Source organism: Oryzias latipes, chromosome 8, assembly GCF_053564925.1.
Source record: "Oryzias latipes strain Hd-rR chromosome 8, Olatipes_Hd-rR_3.1".
Lineage (NCBI taxonomy): Eukaryota > Metazoa > Chordata > Actinopteri > Beloniformes > Adrianichthyidae > Oryzias > Oryzias latipes.
The window spans coordinates 9,296,923-9,319,013 of record NC_136244.1 but is presented as its reverse complement, the minus strand read 5'-3'; the positions used below and the strand labels follow the sequence as shown (position 1 = coordinate 9,319,013).

Genomic DNA, 22,091 nt, shown 5'->3' with positions numbered 1-22,091 from the left:
GTCAAACGCCTTCTCGGCATCTAATGAGATTGCTAAAGCCCCTGTAGTTTGTGTTTTGTGAAAATTGCAGAACATTTAAAAGGCGACGTACATTTGAGTGGGAGTATCTGCCCTTGATAAATCCTGTCTGGTCAGACTTCACCAGTGATGGCAGAACCCCCTCTAGTCTCCTCACCAAGATTTTTGATAAAATTTTACAGTCAACACCAAGCAGACTGATTGGTCTATAGGAGGTACATAGATCTGGAGGTCTGTTTTCTTTCAGAATTAGGGTAATGTGGGCAAGATTCAGTGTGGGTGGGAGAGAGTCCAGCCTAAAGGCTTCCAAATACATATTTAATAATGGTTGTGCAATATGTTTGGCCATTTTTTTGTAAAAATCAACCCCAAATCCGTGTGGGCCAGGGGCCTTTCCAGCCTTTAAAGATTTAATTGCTTCTATGACCTCCTGAGTCTTTATAGGTCTGCAAAGGTCTGATCTGTCTTGTTCAGATACTGTTGGAAGATTAATATGGTCAAGAAAGTCTTCAGGGGGGCTGACAGCTTCTTGATATTCGGAAGAGTACAGTTCTTGAAAATATTCTTTTAAAATTTTACTTATTTGTTTGGTTTCAAAGTGCAGGTTGTTTTTTTTGTCTTTGAGGGAAGATATCACATAGGATCTGTTTTTCCCTTGTGCCAGTCAGGCAAGAAGGCGTCCTGGTTTATTACCTGAATCAAATAGCCTGTGTTTTGCATAGAATATTGCCGTTTGTGCATTCTGAGTCAGTAGTTGGTCCAGAGCTGATCTAGCAGCATCGAGTTTTCCGAGCACCGCTATGGCATGGGACTGTTTAAAATCCCCCTCTAGAGTAGCAATGAGTTGTTCAAGTTCTAACTGTCTGGCCAGGGTTTTTTTCTTTTTTGCTGCAGTATAAGAGATGATGGAGCCTCTGAGATATGCTTTACCTGCTTCCCACAAAGTGGAGGCACTGACCTCAGGTAGGTCATTTTTGGAGATGTAAAGCTTCCACTGATCCTCTAAATATTTAACAAATAAAGGATCGTTAAGGAGAGTTGGATTTAGACGCCAATGTCTGGATAAAGGGTCAAGATAGGGTGGCAAAAATTCCATTGATACCGATGAGTGGTCTGAAAGAACACACGGATTGATTGAGCATACCCGGGTTCTATCCAAGACTGATCTCGAAACAAATAAAAAGTCAATCCTAGAGAAAGAGAGATGAGGGCGTGAAAAGAAGGTGAAATCTTTAGTACGTGGGTTACAGATTTTCCAGGCATCAAAAAGACTCAGATCTGAGCACAGCTCAATTGTAGCCCTTGTCATTTTTGAGGGTGCCTGAGTTTTAGGTGGATTATAATCTGTGCTGGGTGTTAATCCACAATTAAAGTCACCGCCAATTAGTATGTGAGTTGAAGATACGGAGCTGACTTCTGCCAAAAATTTTGAGTAAAATGAGCTATCAAAGGTATTAGGTGCATAAACACTCCCTAAGAGGATTTTTTCTCCATATAACAGACCTGTAACCAAGATGTAACGGCCGTCTGCGTCCTGTATCACTTTATCCACAGTTAAAGCTAAATTTTTATGGATTAATATTGCCACACCTCTGCTTTTAGAGTTAAAAAAGGAATAATAAATTTGACCTACCCAGTCTCGTTTCAGTTTTAAATGTTCCAAGTTGGTCAGATGGGTCTCTTGTAACAATGCAATCTGCACCCCGTCTTTCTTAAGCATAGACAGGACTTTTCGCCTCTTAATGACATGATTAATTCCCTTGACATTGAGAGTTGTTATTTTTGTGTTACTCATTAGCAAAACAGACAGCTACATCATACAGTACAGTAACCCTGAGTAACCGAAACCCATCATAGAGAAAAAAGGGATGTGCTGCCCATGTTGACCAATACGCCGAGTCAGCTGTGGTGGAAAGAACAATACCATCATTCCTTGATGGCCAAAAAAGAACACACAGAACCAACAAAACATAAGTCAGTAGTAAAGCAAATATTTGAGAAAATCTATTTGCAACATAAAAAGCCACCCAACAGGTGGTATAACAAAACCAGGTGTAGCCAAAAGCAGTCTCCACTCTACAGGAAAAATAATTATCCCACTTCCACCCCACCAAGCAAAAACATAATCTAGATGCTGTCAATTATAAAACATAACATTGAATCAGGACAAAAAGTAAACCCTTCACACATGCCTGAAACAAAGTCCACTGACCCATTAACAGTTCTATGACCCCCTTTTTTTTTTCCCTCCCTCAAATATGCATATATGCATGCACACGTGCACATAAACATCACCCTCATCTGTAAGCACTTGTGTAGTTTAGGCAAAGTTATTGCTTGTTATTAAACTTTGTTTTAGTCAGGAAGCATAAACCGGCTTAGTCTCAATCTTACTTCAGTCTAGAGCGTTGATGAAGCTTTGTGCGTCCCCCGGCGACGTGAACTTCTTTTCAATGCCGTTATGTGTGATGACAAGCGTAGCTGGGTAGCGCATGTTAAATCGAATGCCTCTTTCTATCAGGGACCGGCAGGTGTCGTTGAAGCCGCGCCTTTTCTCCCGAACTGCTGCAGAAAGATCCTGGTGTATGAAGAGTTGTTGTCCTTCATATTGCAGCCTGGGCGACGTTTTCACTGCTGACATGATCCGCTGCTTGTCTCTGGGATTGTGGAGCTTAATTATCACCGGTCACCGCGGGGCGCCAGGCTGCGGTGCGCGCGGTCCACTTTAATACGGGCTTCAGCATTGGGGCTCTTATCCAAGCCGAGCAGTGAGGGTAACCATTTTTCAAAGAACTCAATGGGGTTTTTACCCTCCGTACCTTCCTTCAGGTTGATAATGCGGATGTTTTCCCGTCTGCTCCTGTTCTCCACATCATCCAAAGCATTCTCCATTGCCTTGATTTTTCTTCTCTGCATCGGCTAACCTCCCGGCTAACTCGGCAACCGTGTCCTCCACATCAGAAACCCTCTGTTCTGCCGCAGTAATGCGAGTAGTATTACTTTCCAGCGTAGAGGAGATTGTCTCCAGAGTCTCCGAGAGCTTAGAGAATTTCTGCTCCATTATCTCTGTGAAGCTTCGGGTCACCTCGCGAATGAGAGCTGAAGTCTCTGCTGAAACCTGGTCGCCTGCTAGCTCCTCAGTTTGGCAAGCGCTTGCAGTCATGGCAGGCGTCACTTTCTTTGGTTGAATTTTAGTTTGTTTTGACATTGTCCGTCGTTAAATGTTTAAAGTTTTACGCTTGAGGTATTTAAAAAAATGAACAAGCACGTATTCTGGGTTGTAATGTTGACAGTATTCCGTTTTGCTGCTTAATAAGCTTGGTGGTAGCGGGAGCTCAGTACAGACACAACCTCTAGCCAGCCATGTTCACCCGGAAGTCATTGAATGTATGTTGAAAGTTGAACCAGGTCAAACTTTTACCAATCAGGCACTCTGATTTGGTAGTGATGTGTGGATGATGTCCCTTTTAATTCACAGAAGTGCCAACTGTTTGAAAATTGATTATGGAAGAGAAATTAGTAATTGTGGTTTGTGCAGCCTTCCAACATCTGTGGAAGGAGCTAAAACATGCTATTTGGAGAAGACACCCGTCAAACCTGAGACAAATGGAGCAGTTTGCTCAGGAGTGGGCCAAAATACCTGTCGACAGGTGCAGAAGGCTCATTGACAAATACAGAAACCATTTAATTGCAGTGATTGCCTCAAAAGGTTGTGCAACATAATATTAAGTTACGGAAACCATCATTTTTGTCCAACTCCATTTCATTAGTTTAGTTTTTTAACTAATTCTGTTAATCAACAACTCAAAAGTAATGGCTGGTTTATTTTGATTTTTTTTTTCAAGAAATTTTAATTTATTGTTACTTTTGAACATTTCAATTCATTTCGGTAAGCATTGTGGACTTTCTTTCTTAAACTGAGGGGTACCAACAATTTTGTCCACCACTGTACATGTGCGTTCAAAAACGCTATTATGACCGCATCACATGGATCACCAAATGTGATGATCCTGGTAAAAGAAATTATGCCAAGTCTTTTATTTTTAGGATTATAAATGCATGTCTTTTGCCATTTATTCAGATTGGGGTGAGATGTACCCTAAACAAAAGGACTCTTCATCATGGGGGGAGCCTACAACTGATCCACCGGTTACAGTGGATAATGGTACATCTGCCTGGGGAAAGCCAGTGGACACCAGTACTGGCTGGGATGAACCCAGCAGAGATAAGAGAGAGACTTCTTCTGGATGGGGCAGCCAGAACAAGTCCAGTAAGTGTTTATGTAAATCTGTACAAGTGAACTATGTAAACAGTGAATTCAAACTTGGAAGTGGTTCCAGCCAGTGAAAAAATGATCTGCCTCCGCTCTATAGCTACTAGCCATAAGCCTATGGAGACTTGGTGCAGTGAGGACGTATCCATGGGCAATAGCTGGGATCAGGAAGAAGAGGTGGAAATCGGAATGTGGAGCAACAGTCAGCAGGATAGCAGGTCCAATGACCAAAACACCTGGAACTACAAGCCTAAAGTCTCCAACAAGGTTTGTGACCTCTCTATATACGTATATTTTTAAAATGCTATTCTATTAAAGGGCCTATATCATGCAAAAATCAATTTTTTGAGCTTTTAAGTTTATTTTGTTAATTTCTCACAAAAAAACTCCCCCAAAATAATTTGATCGATTCTTGCATTTCTGTAATAACACTGCGCTCTGAACACCAACCCCTCACAATCTAAGAAACTAAGTGGGTTCTCGCATTGTGACGTAGATGAGTAGATAAGTGAGGATCAGCCCCTTCCAGGAAAAGTCTGAGCAGCCGGCACCGCCCCCAGGCACACACACACACACACACACACACACACACACACGTTTATTCCATGGAACTAGCAGTGATCAGCAAAAACGTTTTCATTTTATATCCACAATATGCATATCCATCTTGCAGAAGTTAAGATGTTTGTTTTTGTGGGCGAAACGCAGACACGCTGCCGAGGCCGGCTCTAGGTTTACATAATTTAATGGCTGGAACCCACAAGGACAGATAGCCGGTGCCTCGGGGATGAAGTAATCTTACTTCTGGGTAGGAAAATTAGCTGTGAAAATAAATTACCGTATTTTCACGACTATAAGGCGCACTTAAAAGTCATAAATTTTCTTTAGCCAGCAGGGGGCGCCCTATGGCCGGTGCGCCTAATGTGTAGTTGTGGGGGTGTGTTAAGGAGACGAGACGGCACCGGGCGCAAATCTGTGTGTTGTGTGTCTTTAGCGTGTGTGTAGGATAAGGAGGAAGGGAGACAAGAGTGTGCAAGTGAGTGAGCATTCAGTTTGTATTACTCAGTAAGGGAGAACAGTAACAGAGACTGGATTTTTATTAACCCACTCTAGAGGCTCCGAGGGTCCGAACGACGTGCCCTTGTCTTAACACCCGGCGCGCCTTTTGTATGTGTCAAAGACGGAAAAAATCCCCCGTGGCTGAGACCGTGTCCTATAACCCGGTGCACCCTATGGTTGTGAAAATTCGGTATACGAAAACTCCTCACAGTACATGGAGGGTTCCATTACAAATCCAGAACCCTGTGACTGAATATTATTCACAAGGAAGGAAGCAGCGGACTAGTGAGCGTCGAAGCCACTGTCCTCGATGAAACATCCAAGATCCATGAATGCATCAAGCTCAAGGCCTCAACTGACAGTGTGCTCAGTGAATGTCTCAGGCAATGGAGAGCAGAGGATGTGGTGCTGGAGGACAGATCCTCATGGGAGAACAAGCACCTACATGGGATGTACCACCAGACCATAACTGAAGTGGCTGATATCAAGAAGTCCTACCAATAGCTAGAAAGGGCTGGCCCATAGGACGGCACTGAAGCACTCATCCTGGCAGCTCAGGAACAAGCCCTGAGCACCAGTGATATAGGCTCAGATCTACCACACCAGACAAGACCCAAGGTGTAGGCTGTGTAAAGAGGCACCTGAAAAAATCCAGCAAATAACCGCAGGTTGTAAGACGTTGGCAGGAAAAGCATACATGGAGCACCACAATCAAGTGGCTGGAATAATATACAGAACCATGTGTGCAGAATATGGACTGTAACCCCAAAGTCAAAATGGGAAGCGCCCAGACTGTGCAAAGCAGTAATCAAATCACAAGGTGGCTACTATGAAGAACCTACAATCTGACATATTTTCAGTTGTTTCACACTTTTTTATTTATTTATGTGTGAATTCACAGTTTTGATACCTTTAGTGTGACTCTACAATTTTCATAGTATTGAAAATAAAGAAAACTCTTTGAATGAGAAGGTGTGTCTAAACCTTTGGTGTGTACCGTATATTGTGTAACAATACACGTAGTTGAACCTTTTTCGGTACGGCAGTTTTGGTTCGGTTCACTTCTGCACCATTTCGATACGTTTATTTCTTTTTTTCCCGCATATGCATTGTAACGCCCCAGCTGATTTGTCACTCGTAGCGGGAAAACAAGAGCCGAGCTGCTAATTAACTAGCTGCGTTGGCTGTCCTTGCTCCATACTCCACTCTCCCTCAAACAGTCTCAGAGTAGACAGAGAAATGAATTGCTTCCTCTCCTTTCCGGAAGTAAAGTATTTTAGCTCGCGATAGAAGGGTTCAATTCGATAGAAGGGCAGATGCGTGGAGTGGAAATAACATGGAATGTAGATGAAAACATTTGGATGGAAAATTATATTCTAAAACAGAATATTCTAGAATTTTTAGTTTAAAACTTTTGTTCCCATTTTAGACCTCTTTTTTTTTATTTATTGTGAAGCCCTTTGGTACCTTCAAGGAGTTGTAAAGTTCTATATGAATAAAGTTTCATTCATAATCCTTTTAATTAAATTAATAACATTATTTATGAAATAAAACTATGACCAAATAACACTCTCTAGGATTTTCAATGACAATAATTCAGGAAAAATGTACTGATACAGTTAAAAAAAAAAAAAAACACCAAAAAAAACAATAGTCAATCTTCTCCCGTCATAATCCTAATAAAGACTTTGAGGGTTCCAAGCTCCTCACACATTGTTTCAGTTTGCGCAGCTGCGCTATGTTCTGCACGTCTGTTTTTCATCCAGTAATATTAAAAAAGCAAATTTCTATGTATTCTGCTGCAGCTAAGCGTATATCTGCGTTTCCTTTTAAACAATACAGAGTTCCCTCGTTTATTGCATGCAGGAGTTGCATTCTAAAAATAACCCGTGATCTGTGAAATCCACGGAGTCTGATTATGTTTGAGTTCATGGCAGTAAAACTCCTCACTGCCCTCTTTCTACACTTCTTTCAAACAGACATGAACATTTTCACTTTTCTCTTGTTTAAATTCTCACAACTTCATAGAAATTAGGTCTAGGATCTTGGAATGAAAACAAAGATCTGATCGATGAAAGATTTCTGATCTGAAGAGCTCCGCGTTTCTGTACAAGAGACACGGAGGAGATTGATTGAAAAGGTCTATAGCCAATCAGGACACAGAACGGGTGCGCTGTTTAAAAATTGCGGCATAATCGCTCTAAAAGAATGAGCTAAACCGGGAAAGATGAACTGCGACGTAGAAAGTGAAGACTGTCTTCTGTTCTATTTGACAGAGATTTTTCGAGGGGTTCAGGTTGGAGCACAGACTGCAGAAGGGGGGAATAAAATGTCACGTCTTGATCGTGTGGCCAGATAAAAAAAAAAAAACATGGGTCTCTGATATTGTTCAGTGGGCCGGACCAAGCATGGAGGCGGGCTGCATCCAGCCCCCGGGCAGTAGTTTGCCCACCCCTGGTATATATGTATGTATGTATATATGTGTGTATGGGTGGATGAATGGATGGTTTACTCAAAAAAGAAGTTCAAAACAAGTTTCAAACTGATGTTTTAAAGTGTTTTGGTTTCATTTGTCTTGTTTTTAGATGAACAAACCTGTCAACAAACAGGAGGAATTTTGGATGAAATCTTTTGTCAACCAATTCAACAACATGAACTTCCAGGTAAGTCTTGTGTTTAACTCAATTCAAATCTCTTTTATCTTGTAAGAAGAGCTTTTCAATATTCTAATGGATTTTGTAAGAGAAAAGTAACTTTTAACACTACAAGAAACATTTGTTTTCTAAGTTAGGGTTTTTGAGTTGGTGCCAATAAAATTGTAAAACATGATCAGTGTTGCCAATCTCATAGAAATTAGTATCAAATCTGGCAACCTTTCCTGGTGCCACTGGAGACCTTTCTGGTTTTTGGAAACTCAAATTTGAAGCTTGTATTGTTCTGCCATTTCTGTTATCACAGGCAAGTTGTACAGTGTGGGATTTCAAAGGCATCTTCAATTTGGGTTAATTCTTAATGTTAGAAGTGGGAAATATTGTAAAATTTTAACTGTAGAATAAACCCAAAAAGGCAGACTGAAGTTTATTTGTTTTTCTGATCATAGTTGAGATGTTTTTTATTAGGGATGTCCTGATCAGGTTATTTTGGGCTCGATCAGTTTCCGAATCATTTGATTTTAAGTATCTGCTGATACAGAGGCCCAATCTGTTACTTTTGTAACCCTTAAAAAATTAATACATTTTGAAAAAAACAGATTCAGATTGTCCCACGTTTTTATCACATTAACCTTCTTTTATCATTTAACACTTAGACAGAGCACTTCTGTGAAGTAACTTGAAGAATCGAGTAAAAATAGTGTAACTATTAACTAGTAAAATAAAAAGAAACTATTATCTAGTAAATATAGGTGATAGTCATGTGAGAAAGACATTAGCTTTAATATCTTCAGAACTTTTGAACGTTTTTAACCAAATGTGATAATTATTTCTTCATTTAATCAAAAAAATTAATTTATCTGTTTCAGCAGTAAACGAGTATTCATAGCTAGCTGATATCAGTAGAACCATTTATTAATTTTAAATCTAGTTATTTTTTAAGATTATGGGATTCTTTTTTCACCTCTTAAGACATCACATTTTGGGTTTTATTACGAAAGTAAATGCACTTAACTGGGGTTCTGTCCGAGAAATAAAAAGGGAGATCAAAGAAGAGCTTTGGTCCCTAAGGGGTTAAATCACAGAGCTAGCAATTAGTACAGTTAGCAGCTGCTGTACAGCCGTCTCTGTCGCAGCACCGAAAGGTTAACATTAATAAGAAACAAAACCCTGATCTTTTTTTTCTGTTAAAATGCATTTATAGGTTGTTTGTGTTAAGATAGGCCAATAGAGCTACTTGTTGTCAGTTTAAATCGTTTTCAAAAAAGGGTTATTGATCCCAGAAGTCCGAATCTAGCAATATCTCGCCCGCTTAACTGAACTCCTGCTTGAACTGTTGTATTCTGCTGCGCTTTATGGCAATAAAATGTTGTGATATTTTCATGAGATGCAGACTTCCAGTAGAGTATTTATCCAGAATAATAAGATTGAAATATAAAGCGCTATTCATAGTCATAAATTAAATATCCGATGCTGATCAGGAGACAACATACGATATTGATCCAATCGAGTCATCAACCATGTGATCGGGCCACAAGATCTGATTGCAATATCCATAGTTTTTATGTTTATTAGAATACTTTCTGATTGTTTTAATTGAAATCAAGCCCAGTTTATCGTGTCCTCTGTGGGATAGTTTAGGTTAGCTTGTGTAAATAGCTCCATTGGTTTTCTTTGGGCTAACAGCTGGTTTTGTGTTAAAGTACCCGATCTAAATTTGAGATTTACGTTTTCTTTTTGTTCAGCGATGGTATGAATACTTCTGAGACAATCCAAAATTAAAATGATGTAACAGATTTGCGCTTTTATTTGTGTAACATTACAGGAAATGTTTTGAAAAGGTGAAGTAAATTTCATTATTACAAAGTTGAGTTCAAAGTTAGTTCAAGTTCAGCTTACTTACATAAGGATAAGCTACTCCTTTTTACATTTTCTTTTACAGAATATAATGTGATCAATTTCCATCCAGACAAAAAGAAAACAGTTTTTTGTTGTCTTTGTCTTGCAGAGAGACTCCCCTGATGACTCTTTAAAATCAGGGCCAAGCATGATGGCTGACAAGCGTGTGGACATGAGTGGCGTGGGGGAGTTGAGCAGCATCATGGGGAAGAGTTCAGGGCCCCGGCATCAGCTCCACAAGGATTCTGCAATGGATCGAAGTCCTTACTATGACAAGGTATGTCCCTTTTGTCTGTAAACAGTTGTTCATTAGTTCATTCAAATGCACTTTGCTCATGGGATTTTAATCCAAGGTCAATTCTGTAATTTTCATCAGTATGTATTTTCCTTGCATTACTTTTTATATGGCGTGGCAATTTTTAACTGGATCAAGACGCAATTGGAGGATAAACCTGCTAGACTGACTGCAGCAAAAGAGTTTAATAAAGAGTGTTGATTTGGTGACAACGGTGTTGTTATGCACTGATGCTATCATGCTATGATGCTATAATACTATACTAACGAGCTGCTCCACGTGTCACCAGTTTGCGACCACAAACTGGTTTACAGTCAGACAATATTTTGACAGAGCAGATTTTAAGACGTGGCAGATGAATAAAACAAACTTAATTCAGAGGACATTCATCAAAAAACTGTGAGCGCGGCATTTTTACTATCAATGACATTAAGGCATAAATCCAAAAGATTATAATGTTTTTAGACTGATTTCATTCAAAAATGAATCACCTGGAGGCAGATGCAGGAAAAAAAAAGATGCATTTTCTGAAAATCTACAGTCCAACGATCTATATGTTATAAAGACTAATCAGCTTACCTTCTTAGCTGGCTTCTTGTCAGTAACCACCCTGCAGCATGCCTCTATCATACCCAAAAAAAGCGAGTAAAAAGTCGTTTGCCGTATGTTTGATTTTTTAACCAATGCCAATAGGTTAGCGAAATATAAAGTTAGAATGAACTAACCCTGACAAGGACTGCGAAGCGCAGGATTTTCAGGTGACTGACTGATGGGGTACAGGTTGCCCTTCCAGCTGTGGGAAATAGAAGAAAATAAACCACGTCATAGACCGCGTAAAAATGCCAAAAGCAGAGAACAAAGACAGTCACTCAAAACAGATGTTTTTATCCCATGTTTCCATTATGCTGTGACGTAATCTCACTTTACATTCAACATTAAATTAAAAAAAAAAACACCTATAGGTTTTCTTTGCTAAATAATGTAATAATTTGTCCAGTAAAAATGAGCCTGGCTGGTAGATTTTTTTTTTTTTTCCATCATCTTGGCTGGTGAGTAAAAAATGTAATGATGGCCAATGGAGTTGTGATTTTCATCTTGGAGCATCAAAACACACGCAGCAAAATCAGTTTGAAGGTTGTAGCTGCCCAAAGTGGGAGTGCGACAAATTTGTTTTAACACCTGAAACAGACACTCCGTCAAGTGTGAGAAGCGTTTCTCTTTATTAGAGCTCAAGCTAGCGGTAGCTCACAAAACATCAGCTGCATTGACCTATAAACATTTTTAAAGCTTGTATTCAGTTGAACTTTGAGCATATTTCCAAAGGAGATGTTGACATAAAATAATTCTTGTAAAACATCGTAATTTGTATTTTTTGTTGAAGTATAAGGAGAAAGGAAAAAAAATAGATTAAAATCGAATTTAGAATGAAAAAAAATCTTTATCTTTTGGCCATATTGCAGAGCTCTACTTTCAACCTGACTAGAGACAAAACAAATCAGATTCATATTTTTTGTTAAACTTTTACAATTACGACATTATAAAATGCACAACGTAGACATGTGTTGAACAAAATGATGATAAATTCAAGTCTTTATTCTCTAGGAAAAAAAGTCCTAAATGAATACAAGATTTTGTTGAAAGAGAATATTTAGGTTAAATGAATGTGGAAATTGGAGTTCCTTTAGTATTTTTAATTATTTTTTTTATCGCTAGTTGCTTTCAGCCTGTGACTGCAAACGTTACTTTCTTACTGCTTCACCTTTTAGACAACCTTTTAAACTTTAAACCTTCCTTCTTTTTCCTTTTCGACTTCGTCTTTTCTGCACTCGCACTCTGCTCATTAATTTCCTTCTCTTTTTCCCTTTTCTTCCTTGTTTCCTTCAAAATTAACTTCGTTTTTTTTTTTTCTCCCCCTTCTGTGTTTCTTTGGCTGCTGATGTGCTTCATATCCCTCTGTGCTTGCCGTCCACCTACCGTCCACCTGGGCTTTGCTTCTGCAGCTTTCTGCTTGCAATAGTCCAGCTTCCGATGAGCTTCCCTCCAGTCAGAGCATTAGCCTTTCCTCTAGCAGTTCTGTTAAACCTGTCCCCAGTGTCAACTCTGGGCCATCTCCTTTCCACTCTAGTTCTGGGGCAGCTCAGCAGGTGAGTGTGGTAGGATGAGCTTGTCGTTTCATTGTTGTGCTACGTCAGGCACAGACGTAGTTATTGAGGGTTTCCACATGTTAATAAAGCTTTTACTTTGAAGGCAAACGCCTGCAGTATGTACATCCTTCCGTATTTGATAAATCATTGTCATTTTGTCTGAAAGAAATGTAGATTGAAAAAGAGCTTATTTGTGATGTAGAAAAAAACTCTGGTCAGGCCACAAGCTCCCTGCTCCGCTCCATTCTGAAGCATCTACTTGAAGATGTCTGGACCATATACATCTTCATTTTCCTTGTCCGAGCTGGCAGTTGGGGCTACTATGCACCAGTGGTCTCGGCCACACCTCATAATTGAATTTCTAAAGGACTAGTGCTGCCCTGCAAAAAATATGTCCTTGAAAATGATAACTTTTGGGTTTTTTTTAAGTTTCGGCTAAAAACGGCATAGTCATGATTAAAAGACCACAGTGAACGCTTTAAAAATACCCCAAAAGATGATCGTAGTGAGTTTTTAAGCGTTTAGAAAATGAAGAAAAATGTTTTGCATTAGAAAAAAATCTTAAGTATTTATTTTCATGTGTAGTTTTAACTGTCATTCTTTGCATCTGAAAATTGTACATAACCATGAAAAAGGGGAACACTAAGCTTCCTAATTTTTTATTTTCTGCCTGAGAGACATACAATTTAAATACCATTGTTGTTTTTTATGTTGTTTTATCTTTTTAGAATGTAAACTCCATGTTGGGTGGCAGCAGCGTAGCACACAGCCGGGGCACCACCCAATCCCAGCCCCCTCCTCAATCAAACCTTCGTAACCAAGTGCCTCCACCCCTCCTGCCGTCTCAGGTACATTCCACATCACTGCTCATTGTTCCTGAACGATATACAACCGCTAGTTGGGAGCAGAGCACATGGAGCCTCTTTGAGGCTTTGAAGTCTACAGCACACCAAAAAAAACAAGGAGATATTAGCAAGAAGTAGCTTGATTTATTGTTACGAGACATGCAGTACTTATTTTTTCCTTTGGATGGGTACCAAACTGAAACTCTGTGCCATGTTCCTGCCAGTATCAAATAAAAACGTGGATTGCGGTGCTTTGTAGCGAGCTCAGATAAGAACGAGTGAACCAATGCAGCTGCACAGTGGCTAATGCATGGAGCATCTGGCAAAATGCTTTTGGCAAAGCGGGCCAAAGTTCTGCAGAACCTCACAACAATAGATTCTAGTTCAGCGACCTGCATGTAAACAAAGCATCTTAGCCACATTAAAGTGCTCTTTCACCCTGTCATGCTGCATCATCACACTCTAATGTTTCTGGAATGAATAATTGTTGTTTATTTTTTCTTTATTTTTGAAGCACTGTTCAAGCTCTTGAACAATTTAAAAGTCCTAGAAAAGCTACATTAAGCAATGTTGAAAGTAGACATCACTTTATTTCCTCAATCATACTTTTAGAACCTTATTAGTTAAGGCACATCCATTCTATTTTTTTTATACTGAAAAATATTTTGTTGTGGAAATCAGACAATGTTGACTATTCCCTTTTATATATTTTAAGTTGCCAAAATAAAAGCAGTGTTGCTTGGGTAAAAGCAGTTGCAGTGTTTCACATTGTGATCATTAAATAAACTGAATTGTACCATTTTATTATAATGAAAGACATTGATATTCAGATACAGTTTTTTTCTGAGTCATACTGTTAAAAAAATTAAAAAGTAAAAAAGTTTTCCAGTACAATATCGGGATACTTATCTTATCCTGGGACACATCGGGATGCGCATCGTATCGCCAGACTCTTACCAATACACACCCCTACTAAAAACTATTTCAGACTAAAAAAAATATTGCATAATCTAAAGGTCAAATCATTAGATAAAGTTTCGACTTTATTAACAAATAGACTAACATTCTGGCCCAGACTGACTCCAGCTTTAATCCTGATGGTGCTTGAATGAACACAGAACAGCTGGTTTAACTAAAAAAAAAAAAGTATTCAAACATGTAAAATGTGTTGACTACCACGCATTTGTGCTTTGCAGCCTCATGCTAGATATACTTTTATAACGTTTCAACATGTTGGTGACTCATGCAGCTCCTCCTGTAGTTTTTAAAGTAAATCATTTTATTTTTAAAAGTACTTTACAACAGTGTCACCAAGCTGAACATTTTTTTGGGCACGATGTGAAGAAACAGGCAGCAGATGACCTGATATAAATTTTAAGTTTAAGAAAAACATTGAAAATCTCAAAAATGCTTTTTTTGCTTTGTTTTTTTGTGTTGATGTCCAGGTCCCTCCATCCTTGTTGAAGTACCCAGGGGGTAATGGAGGTCTGCTTGGCCCTCAGCAGGTGGCTATGCTCAACCAACTCTCTCAGCTCAACCAGCTGTCACAGCTGAACCACATCAACCAGCTACAGGTACATAGACCTTTAGGCCTAACTTCCAGCTTTCTAAAACAACCTTTTGTTGCTTCTGTCTTACATTGTGTTATGTGATTGCAGCGCCTGCTCCTCCAGCAACAACAGCAGAAGCTTCAAAACGCGAGAGCGACACCGGTGGGTCGTCCGACTGAACAGGTGTGCACACACACACAACAAAAAAACTCTGAATAACTAGAAGGCTTTGGTATTTCTACAAAATCCAAGTGTCTTGTTTCCTGTTTCCTTATCCAGACACGTCCTATTGGTTCATCTTTGTCAATGATGCAGCCCCCACGGCACCTGGATCCATCTCTGCTAAAGCAAGCTCCACCTCTTAAATCATATGCTGACGGCTACATGTCCCACAATACATCTGAGATGCAGAAGAATGCTCCTCCTCTCGGACCATTAGGCAACTTCCCTTTAAGTATGTCAACTATTGACCGATTCTATTTTTTTTTCTTTCTTTTCTTTTATTGTATATATTATAATTTTTATTAAACGTTTATTATAAGTTTCGTCCTTTCAAACAAAACCCAGAGTTTCTCTTCTCTTCTCTTCATCTAACATTAGGCTTGACCCCTAACCTGAATGTACCCCTGGATATTGCCGTTAGTGGTGGAAGCAGTAGTGGTGGAGCTGTGACCTACAAAGAACCACACCAGTCCAGACTCAAAAAACTTTGGGCTACTGACATCCTGGAGCAGAACAGCAAATCTGGTAAATGTATCGGACTGAATACATTTTTTTTGCTACTTAGATTCTATTTCCACATTAATAAATGTAAATAATCGTGTTCAAAGTTGGTTTTCTTGCTGATCATCCATAACTTTTTGTATTAAAATTGCAACAAAAACAAAAAAAGACGATGGTGTCTTTGACTGTACCCATTGTCTGTTTGCTCCCTCTCAGGTGCTATCTCGTCTGACTTGCGTCTAGATGACTCTCCTTTCTATGACTTCCTGCCTCCTGGTCCACCTCCCCTGAGCCCTCCCGGCCAACCAATAGGCTCAGTGGGTGATGGCTGGCCGCCCCGTGCCAACTCCCCCCCTTCCCATGCAAACACTGTCACCTGGCCCCCAGGTAAATGTTCTATCACTGATTCAAAACAGACATTGATTAGTACCACAGTGAGCTAGCAGCTAAGGTTGTTTTTGCCTCAGAAATACAGATTCATTGAAGTTATTCTTGTAATTTTGTAATATCTAAAAATTTCAAAAAGGTAAAATGCAGTAATCATCCAGTACAATAAAAAATTGTAATTGCTTTGTATTATTATTTTGCAGAGTTCCGACCCGGGGAACCTTGGAAAGGTTACCCCAACATTGACCCAGAGACTGACCCTTATGTGACCCCCGGCAGTGTCATCAACAACCTCTCCATCAACACAGTTCGTGACACCGATCACCTCAGGGATAGGAACAATGGTAGGCTGCAGACAAGTTTTGACCGATCAGCTGATGGCGACACAGTGGAATCTGTATGCATAGATCCAGTCTCTAACCCCTGGCTATTCTGGTTTGCAGGGCCACCCTCATCACTGAACACCACGATGCCTTCTAACAGTGCCTGGTCATCCATTCGTGCCTCCAGCCACAGCGGTTCCCTCACCAGTACAGCACAAAGCACTTCAGGTAGCCTTAAAACCCATCCTTTAAAAAAAAAAAAGGCTCATGTGAAAATAAATAATTCAGAGAACCTTAATTTAATACGAATTAATACATATATAAGGTGCTCCAGTTTAGAAGACACAGTTGTTTTTGAAGGCTTTTAAGTATGCCTTATATTGTGGAAACTGTCTATAAAAAAGGCATACAAACAAGATCTTTTGTTAAATGGTCTGGAGGTTTTAATGAAATGAAAATGGTTTTCTTTTGCTTTGCAGCTAGACCAAGTGAGTCAAAGTGGTCTCCTGGAGGTGGTTCTGTGTCCAACTCCTCCCTAGCCCATGAGCTTTGGAAGGTCCCCTTGACTCCCAAGGCGCTGCCGGTTGCAGCTCCTTCCAGGCCACCACCCGGCCTCACCAGCCAGAAGCCCTCTGGCTGGGACAGCTCTGCTCTGAGGCGGGGGGGCTGGGGCTTCACCGAGTCAAGATACACACCTGGTGGGTTCAGAGGGAATTCATACAGTCTACTTCAGTTTGTTTACTTTTAACAAGCTGGTTTGTTGAGTTAAAAAAAGAAGTGTTTCCTTTTCTTTTGAAATTGCTATATCCTACTGATTTCCAGCTATGTAATTTTTTTTTCTTTGTAGAGGACATTTCTAAACCTGAATATCTTCAACCACTGCATTTGCTGAATGAACTTCTTTTGGTTTCTACAGAAGACTTTTGGGTATTTTCAATGATAGAAAATGTGAAGGGGTGGGGCTCTGGGAATTGTAATTTTTCTGGATTAAAAAAAAGTTGACTGGACAAATGTTTTAATAGTCAGGAGGTGAAGCAATATATAATGCTTATAATTTTCTTTTTATTGTATGTTTTTATTATTAAATACTTAATTTATTGTATTTTAATACCTTAAAATCTATCTAAGCATTTCAAACCTGTAGTTTATAACATTTTGTTTTGGGTCTAAAGTTGTTTTGATATTGGATATTCTTAGTTCACAGTGGAGAGCTGCAGATGATTTGCTCTGATAAAATCCCCTGCAGTCCCCTTATTTCATGCTATTTGTATTTCCAGGTTCCAGTTGGGGTGACGGCAGCAGCTCAGGAAGAACTCAATGGCTCGTTCTGAAAAATCTCACACCTCAGGTACCTCAATGCATGCAGTTTTGTTGTATTCTCAAACCTGCAAATAATTTACTGTGTGGGCGATGGGAGTCATTTAAGTTCAAAATATTTTTATTTGACTTTTCTTAGGAATAAAGACATACATAATGCAAAGTCACAATGGCAAGTAATAAAAATTAGAAATAAAAAAATAAAATACAGCAAACAGAACAGAACCAAAAAAACAAACAACCCTTACCCTCCCCCCATCCCATTCTGTCACTGCGAGTCATCTTTGACAGGGGACTGGCACCGCATGAGTTTGAAGCTGGTCTATGTTCGACATGGTAATGTGTCCTGGTTACCTCGCTCTCATATCTGCTGAAATGTCTCCAGAAAAGGGCCTGCTCTTATGATTGAGTGAGAATCAATTCTTCTAGAATTGCAAACAAGACATGGTATCTGCCAACCATTGCTTGTGAGTCGGGGTAAGGTTTGAAACACCTCCATCCAGAGGGATGAGGGATGGACAAGACCAGTACATGTGAATAAGTGTGGCTTCCACAGTTTTACATTTATCACAGTAAGGACGGATATTTGGGTAGATGTGAGATAGTTTAGACTTAGAGATATTTGATCTGTGTACAACTTTAAAGTGGATTAGACAGTGGCGAGCACAGAGAGATAAAGAATTCACTTGTTTAAATATCAAATTCCAGGTTTCTGGAGATATGAACATGTTCCTTGTTTACCTTTTTTTTTTAGCAATGAGGGTGATACAGGCCTCAGTAATAGATTTGGGGAGAGATCCTAACCTGAAAGAGTCAGACAGCACAAGACACAGCTGTGGGGAAAGTAAGGATGAGAACTTGGCAAAAAATTCTGTCAGAAACCCAGCTTCCCCCACCAGCGCGCCCCTCTCTGATGATGAGCTCCTTGGCTTGGTAGCGATGCAAACGAATGCGGATGTTCTGACATCAGTTCCTTCCCTCCAGGTCTGCCACCTTAGCTTTGAGCTTAGCATTAGCTTCACGAAGGGTGTTAAACGTCTCCTCGAGGTCTGTCACCCGCTGACTCAGGTCCTCCGAAGCCAGCTCCAGAGATGAAGCATGGTGCCCATGGTTCTCCACCGAGAGGCGTGTTTGAGTTCGACAGGTTGAAGGAGGTTTTAAACTCGCGGTGCTACTCCAGCAGCATCGTGTTGGCCTCAAAAGTCAACCCGGACTCCTTTTTTTGGCCGATTTGGTGTTCTTTGAAGACATTTTGAGGTGAAGTTACCCTTGCACTGTTGAGGGGGCAAACGTTGCAATGGAGGTCTTTTCGTGTTTGATGTTTGTAGAGGGCTGAAAGAAAAAATAGGAAAAGAAACTCTGAGCTCCTCACAGCGCGCTCCTACTCCATTGCCAGGAAACCGGAAGTCCTCCGATGGGAGAATTTTTTTCTTACTTGTTATTTTACGCTTTGCACTTTTAAAATACAAACAAATAAAGATAAGAAACAACAATAAAGTAAAGAAATAAAATACCAAAAGAACAAACAAAGTTGAACAAGCGGGGTACAACAAAAATTCGTTTTGAGCTTTAAGTTCTGAGCAGGATGTATGTTGCTTCCATTTCCTCTATCGGAGTTGAAATTTTTCAGCTTTCTACCGGAAGTGTAATGTCTTTTTTTTCCATAGAACAGATTTCCTCCATTATGTCTGTCATTAGATCCATTCTTAGTGGTTCACTTTTAAGCACATGATTTTTTTCCAGGCCATAATCATGACTTTAAACAGGTACTTGTCCTCTGTTTGTATCACTCCTATTGGTAACAATCCTAGATATAGTATCCGTGGTTCCACGGGTATTTCATACCCTTGTATGTCCTTCATGGTTTTGATGATGCTTTGCCAGAAGGGATCAATTTTACTGCATGTCCAAAAGATGTGTGAATGATTGGCGTTTGCGCTTCCAAAGAGCCTCCAGCATTGTTGTGGAGTCCTCAGCTGTTTGCTCTTCAATGTGTTTAGTTTTGTTGTCAAGTAGACTCCTAGGTATTTTATGAGTCCCATTGCAGTTTAGATTTTTGTCTGAGTGGTTCAGCTGGTTTGTAGTTTATGGCTAGTATTTAAGCGATGGGAGTATTTTAATTCCCTTTGTGTGTTCTTTTTCTGCAGATCGATGGCTCCACACTTAGGACCCTGTGCATGCAGCATGGCCCTTTGATCACATTCCACCTCAACCTGCCACATGGTAACGCCGTGGTCTGCTACAGCTCAAAGGACGAAGCCACCAAGGCCCAGAAGAGCCTGCATATGTAAGGATGATCTTTCCTGACCACTTCCAGACAGCGCTCCTGTAAAAACTAATGGGTGCAACTAACTGGTCATCTGCTGTCTCTACAGGTGTGTTTTGGGGAACACTACTATTATGGCTGAGTTTGCTAGTGAGGAAGAAATCAGCCGCTTTTTTGCACAAGGGCAGTCATTGGCCACTCCCACCTCCGGCTGGCAGGCTATTGGCTCCTCCCAGAGCAGAATGGATCAGTCTCAGTCCTTTCCCAGCCGCGCTTCTGAACCCAACCAGTGGAACAGTGGTGAGCTGCATGGCTCCTCCCTCTGGAGCAGGTCCTATTCCAGTACCCTGTGGGGGAACCCCAGCAGTGCTGACCCTGGGAGGATCAACAGCCCTTCTCCAATCAGCTCCTTCCTCCCAGTGGATCACCTGACAGGGGGTGGAGACTCCCTGTGAACCAGCAGCCAATCAAACCGGCTAAGTAAATCAGATAAAAACAAAACACAAAAAAACGTAGTTCTAAACGCAATGGCACTCGTAGGACTTTTTCTCACAAGTTATTCAACAAAGCGGGGTTTACCCTGTGGAATACAAGTTACGTTCTCTGCACATATGTCCACTTTGTTTTAGCCCAAAAACATATCAGTCAGAATACTTGAATCATGCAGGCCAATTCTATAATGTGAACAGATGGATATTTGCTTCCAGGTAGTGCTCTTTCAGACCAGGAAAAAAAAGAAAAAGAAAAAAAAAAGCTTCAGTCGAGCTCATTGTTTCATTTGTTGTGCTTGAATTCCAACTTTTAAACTTTTTTTTTCTGTTTTTGCATTTGCTGACAATGTTGGAGTATGAGCTTTTAACTTTGCACTGAATGTGTTTTTTTTCATACACACAAAAAATGTGTGTGTGTGTGTGTGTGTGTGTGTGTGTGTGTGTGTGTGTGTGTGTGTGTGTGTATATATATATATATATATATATATATATATATATATATATATATATATATATATATATATATATATATATATATATATATATAATATGTGTGTGTGTATGTATGTATACATGCATATGTATATAGTCTGCAATACAGAGGGAGCAGCCAGTTTTTCCAGTGTAGCGGTTTACTCATTGAGGTCCTTATCCTGTGTGTGTGTGTGGGTGTGAAAATACTCGTGCGACTGCAAATGGTCGCGTACGTGTGCGCTCCTCTCTGCCTTGGCACGCCTACAGTACTGCATTGTCGTGGAAATCAACAGATAGTTCAACATTAAACCTGACAAGGATAATTATCTGGTGATACAAAAAAGAAAAGAGTAACATTTGAAAAGTATTGCACCGACTTTTATTTTGAAAACGTTGAGCTCTGCAGTGCAAAGGACTGTAGTCGCAGCCACACCCGCTCTGGGTGTAGGAGGGGTGGGGCCTATCTAGCAAGCCCTTGCCCGGTTCAGCCCCGTAGTGGGCTGGGAGGGGACAGCACTTTCAGAATAGGCTTTTAATGTTTTGGAGGTGCCACACTGCAACCTCTTGTTTACAAGACTTAGGAGGCAGAACACGTGTTGATTCTTCATTTTAAAAAGAAGATCGGATAAATTAGAAAATGCACAAAAAATAAAAAAGCTTTTTAAAAAATACATAAAAAATAAATAAGATAAAGAAATATTTTTTAAAAAAAAGTGTTGAGGATGGAGAGGATGCTTTGTATCTCTGGGAATTTGGATCAGTGTTTTTGGCCATGGCGTTGGTTATTTAAACTATTCCTCTTTGTCTGCTAAATAACCAGCAATGGTCCTCAGGAAATCAAGCCAGTTTTACACCCCCCTTGTTGATGAATTAAAAAAACTACTACTCCTTGTAGGAAAGGAAAATCCAACTTATAGCACTGAAAACTATGTATAGATCTTTTTTTTTCCTGCCAAATAACTGCTTTAAGCTGGAGAAGCTCAATACATTGCTTTCAATATGCTGTCTTTAAAGAAACAGGGAGGGGAGGGTCTTTTGTGAAGGAGGCGGAGGGCAAGTTGTAGTAATCCCAGAGCTCCTTCTCTCTTCCTCCTCCGCTCAAACGATGAGATAAAAAAAATTGTGACTTTCAATAGAAAATGTTCTGTCTTGTCTGGATTTTAAACCAAGAAAATGGCAAATCTGTATCTATGCATACTGTCGACTCTCACATTGACATGGCCTACTTGAGAGGTGGTTTCCCCACTTTCTTTTCATTCAAAAAAAGCAAAAATCTTTTAAATGATTGCCATCTGTGGTGTTTAGTGAAAAAAGAAGTTAAACTCAAAGATCCTGTTTTGGCTGAAAATCTTTTAACAGTGAAAAAGTCGTCCACA

At 40.0% G+C, this 22,091-nt stretch overlaps 1 protein-coding gene across 7 annotated transcripts in view; it reads left to right on the top strand.

Annotated features, from left to right (window-relative positions):
- LOC101161975 (trinucleotide repeat containing adaptor 6A) overlaps positions 1-20,909 on the top strand; it is a 48,717-nt gene extending 27,808 nt beyond the window's left edge. For 3 of the 7 annotated variants that reach the window (XM_078951426.1, XM_078951425.1, XM_004071910.5), the window contains 17 exons: positions 4,100-4,288; positions 4,392-4,558; positions 7,936-8,013; positions 10,010-10,177; positions 12,196-12,339; positions 13,068-13,187; positions 14,630-14,758; positions 14,843-14,917; positions 15,014-15,188; positions 15,335-15,481; positions 15,674-15,844; positions 16,048-16,188; positions 16,288-16,395; positions 16,647-16,865; positions 17,445-17,515; positions 19,632-19,771; positions 19,860-20,909. In XM_078951426.1, coding sequence (XP_078807552.1) covers positions 4,100-4,288; positions 4,392-4,558; positions 7,936-8,013; positions 10,010-10,177; positions 12,196-12,339; positions 13,068-13,187; positions 14,630-14,758; positions 14,843-14,917; positions 15,014-15,188; positions 15,335-15,481; positions 15,674-15,844; positions 16,048-16,188; positions 16,288-16,395; positions 16,647-16,865; positions 17,445-17,515; positions 19,632-19,771; positions 19,860-20,205 — 2,588 coding nt within the window. In that variant the 3' untranslated portion in view covers positions 20,206-20,909. The remainder of the gene's footprint in view (positions 1-4,099; positions 4,289-4,391; positions 4,559-7,935; positions 8,014-10,009; positions 10,178-12,195; positions 12,340-13,067; positions 13,188-14,629; positions 14,759-14,842; positions 14,918-15,013; positions 15,189-15,334; positions 15,482-15,673; positions 15,845-16,047; positions 16,189-16,287; positions 16,396-16,646; positions 16,866-17,444; positions 17,516-19,631; positions 19,772-19,859) is intronic. The other 4 variants (XM_078951427.1, XM_011478428.4, XM_020705418.3 and 1 more) reach the window with 3 other exon arrangements.
- Positions 20,910-22,091: the final 1,182 nt, after the last annotated feature.